Source organism: Pseudorca crassidens, chromosome 6, assembly GCF_039906515.1.
Source record: "Pseudorca crassidens isolate mPseCra1 chromosome 6, mPseCra1.hap1, whole genome shotgun sequence".
NCBI lineage: Eukaryota > Metazoa > Chordata > Mammalia > Artiodactyla > Delphinidae > Pseudorca > Pseudorca crassidens.
In genome coordinates this window covers 27595032-27598989 of record NC_090301.1, presented here as the reverse complement: position 1 = coordinate 27598989, position 3958 = coordinate 27595032, and the positions used below count along the sequence as shown (strand labels likewise).

At 49.8% G+C, this 3958-nt stretch overlaps 1 protein-coding gene across 1 annotated transcript; it reads left to right on the top strand.

The window, feature by feature from the left end:
- Positions 1-1287: 1287 nt before the first annotated feature.
- On the top strand, positions 1288-3681 carry LOC137225783 (gamma-crystallin F-like). Its single transcript, XM_067739845.1, has 3 exons — positions 1288-1296; positions 1377-1619; positions 3409-3681. The coding sequence occupies exons 1-3, from the start codon at positions 1288-1290 to the stop codon at positions 3679-3681; spliced, it is 525 nt and encodes a 174-aa protein (XP_067595946.1).
- The last annotated feature ends 277 nt before the right edge of the window (positions 3682-3958 follow it).

Below are 3958 nucleotides of genomic sequence, written 5' to 3'. Positions count from 1 at the left end.
TGAGAATGCCAGGTATATGGCCAGCACTTTTAGATCAGTGGTTTTCAACAGGGATTGATTTTGTCCCCCGTGGAGGCTTTTGGAAATATCTGAACACACTTTTGGTTGTCATAACTTGGGGAGGAAGGAAGCGGGTGCTGCTGGCATCTAGTGGGTAGTGGACAGGATGTTGTTAAATATCCTACAATGTACAGAACAGCCCCCCACAAGAGAGAGTTTTTCAGCCTGAAATGTTACAGTAGAACTGAGGTTGAGAAAGCCTGCTCTAAAGAGAGTAGGGCACCAGGAGCTGCTGGGGGTGAGGGGAGGAAAGGGGGACTTTGAGGGCAGGGAGGAAGCCTGCAGCCCCTGGAGTCAGAGCCTTAACTAACGAGTGCTCAGGGTTTGCCCAGGGCTGGGGAAGGGAGAGAAGGCAGAAGCTTTGCAAAATGGTGGCATTTAAAACTTTGTTACACCTGCAGGTTAACTTGCATTTGTCAGTAGCTAGATCCAAACAAATAAGCTTAGCACTGAGCAAAAATATTAACTAGAAATTTACCTGTGACTAACAACCACCCATGAGTCCCCTCATGAACTCCAAAGTTGCAGGCTTCCAGCCGGTGGGCCGGAGGCAGCAGCTGAGTCTGGAGGCGGCCCTGGTCCAGTCTCCAGGGAGCAGAGCCGAGCCAGGTGCTTAAAGAGGGCTTCCTCGGGGTCCAACCCCCATCACCTTTCCTCCGGTGTGTTGTCTGCTGCACCCGCTCATCAGCGGGGAGGCTGGTAGGAGGTTCTCTTAGAGGAGAATCCCATCCTCCTTCAGACATCCTGCGGAGAAGGCAGGTGCATCCCACGTCCCACATCCTCACACCAAGGAAATGCTCTCTCATCTAAACGCCTCCCGCTGGAGCCCATCCTGACCTCTGACCCGGTCACTACCCGGTGTTGTTCCTCAAAAAGAGATCATTTCGAAATTCAAAAAGGTTAAAAAATATTTCATTACAAGCATTCACCCCGTTAGGCACTTTTGCTCGCTTCCAATCTCCTGAATAGGCTTCATTTAAAGGCCCCAGAGGCACCAAGTGACAGTTTTACGCGGGTCATCAGTTCGAAAGCTCTGGAGAGTCTAAGAGAAAACATACAATAAGTCCCCCGCCCACCCCCGCCGTCATTATATAGAAGAGAGAGAGGAAATCCTCCTCACGCGGGGGCCCCTTTTGTGTCGTTCCTGCCAACGCAGCAGCCCTCCTGCTATATAGACCCGCGCGCCCGCCCCACCGCACTGAACTCGCATCCCCGCATCCAGCAGCCATGGGGAAGGTGAGCCCCGCGCCGGCGGGAGGGGCCCGCAGCCGGGCTGGAGCCCAGGCCTCTGAGCCCTGTCCTTCCCTTCCCTGCAGATCACCTTCTACGAGGACCGGGGCTTCCAGGGCCGCCACTACGAGTGCAGCAGCGACCACGCCAACCTGCAGCCCTGCTTCGGCCGCTGCAACTCCATCCGGGTGGACAGCGGCTGCTGGATGCTCTACGAGCAGCCCGACTACTCGGGCTGCCAGTACTTCCTGCGGCGCGGCGACTACCCTGACTACCAGCAGTGGATGGGCCTCAACGACTCCGTCCGCTCCTGCCGCCTCATCCCCCACGTGAGTCCGGTTCCCCTGGGCCTGCCGTGCCCTCGGGTCACACCAGTGCTCCAGACACAGTGGTCAGGCTGCAGGACGGTGGCCTTCTTTTGCTGGCTCTAACCGGGTTCTCTTTCCCTTTATTAATGTCTTTAAGGTTTCATTCCACCGAAAAATTGAGTGATGCAATGCTCTTAATTGAAATTGTATTCTCCTTTGCTAAAATTAAGCTCACCTCTACTGGGCAAAAGTGGTGCACGGCATTAGTTTAGAGCGTCTGTGCCACCGCTGAGGAATAAGCAACAGGTGAACTCCTCACACCCAGGTGCCCTTAGGCTAGTTACTGGGCTACTTCTCTCCTTCCTCATCTGTAAAGCGGGGTTAATAAGGGCAGTTGGTTCATCGAGCTGTGATGAGGTCAAAAGGAGATTGCCCAGCACCTGGCAAACTAACCCCTCCTCCAAATATTAACCATTATGAATATCAAGGGTCCCTCAAGTTCTGCTTTTTGATTAGGCAAAACAAACAACCAACAATGTGATTCTAGTAGCACCTGCAAAGCCCACTGCTACCCAAGTAAAGCCTGAGCAGCCTGGAATTCTACAGTTAGGGAGGCTTTTATTTGCCTATGACAGAGTCCTGTGGAAAATGTACCACTCGGGAAATTTGAAATCCCTTCAGAGGGTTGAAAGCCTTGATAGGACCCAGACTGGCATTAGGAGCCTGGAAATCTGGACTTTTACTTTCCAGCCCTGACCCTTTGATTACAGCCTGAAAGCTCTAGTCATTAGTTTCTCTTAAAAGAAGAAAAGACTTAGAATGGCTGCTCCACGTGTGTCAGGCTGTTGTGAAGATCAAATTAGATAATGCACACGTGAGTCTTTTGCAAACCATGGAAGATACCTTATTAGCAGTTTTTTATACCTCAGAATGAACTGCTTATGAGAACCTTTCCTAACGAGGATTTAATGGTGGAAGAAGGAAGAAGGAATTGAGTGGGTACCTGCTGGGAAGGAACAAGCAGATAAAAGAACAAGTGCTCAGGAAGAGACAGACAGGATTTGCCCAGGACTGACAGCCTGCCCTTACATTTTTCTAAAGGTTTTATAATCTATTGATCTAGACAGGCCTCCTTCATGATCTTGAGATTCTATTTTTATTAATTACCTAAAAGTGTTTTGCCAGACCATATATTAGAGGTGAGAACTGAAACCTAATTGTTACGATGGCTCTTGCTTCTCGGGATTTTAGAATAGCAGGACTCAAAGCAGAAAGGAAGGGATTAAGGAGTTGCCTGGGCTGGACTGCCACCACCTGTGCTTCACTTCGGGGAAAGCAATTCGACTTCCTCTCTTCCCAGCCTCTTCTAATGCTATGGAGTTCCAAAATAATGCCTTTTGCCAGGGATAGATTTGCCTTTTTATTTTAATATCTAATTATTTTTATATCCACCAAGGGGAGTTCCAGACCACCGTTTAAGTCTATAAAGGAGAGAGCAAAAATTATATATAAAAATTGTCACTTAAGAATGGTACTAAGTAGGTACTAAATATGATTCGTGTAGGTTGTGGCCCTAGAAAACTATGGAGCACCATAAATGTCTTGATCTGTGTGAATGGCCCCCTCTTCAGTTTTGCAGTGTGCAATCTACCCAACTATACCCAGTGGCCCTGGTGTTGGTTGTCTTTTTAATTTGTCATCTTTGATATAGAAAAGATTAAAAAAATGCCCATTCCCCCAGCGGTGTGAGTGATTGGTTGCTAAAGGCTAGGTTTTCTGACCCTTCGCATCTGCTGATTGCTGAACCCAGACCAGCTCCCACCGGCTGAGGGTGTACGAGCGAGAGGACTACAGAGGCCAGATGGCGGAGCTCACGGAAGACTGCTCCTCACTCCGCGACCGCTTCCACTTCAATGAGATCCGCTCCCTTCACGTGCTGGAGGGCTGGTGGGTCCTCTATGAGATGCCCAACTACCGCGGGCGGCAGTACCTGGTGAGGCCGGGGGACTACAGGCACTACCACGACTGGGGGGCCCTGGATGCCAGAGTGGGCTCCCTGAGGAGGGCCGTGGATTTCTACTGAAATACTTTTACTCTATCCTTTTTTCCATCTAAAAGCTAATAAAATATTTCCTGTGTGTTTGATGCAGTAACGTGGTCCTCTCTTCCTTTCAGACTCCTTGGAAGGGCTCAGCAAAAATAAAACGGAATAATGTGGATTTTCTTACAAGTGTCAGTGGAAAGGGTGGTGTGGGGTAGCAGTTGAGAGGACAGGCTCTGGAGCCAGAATGCCTGGGTCCACATCCACTTACTAGATTTAGGTGGTCGGCAAGTTACTTAGCATTTCTGTGCCTCAGTTT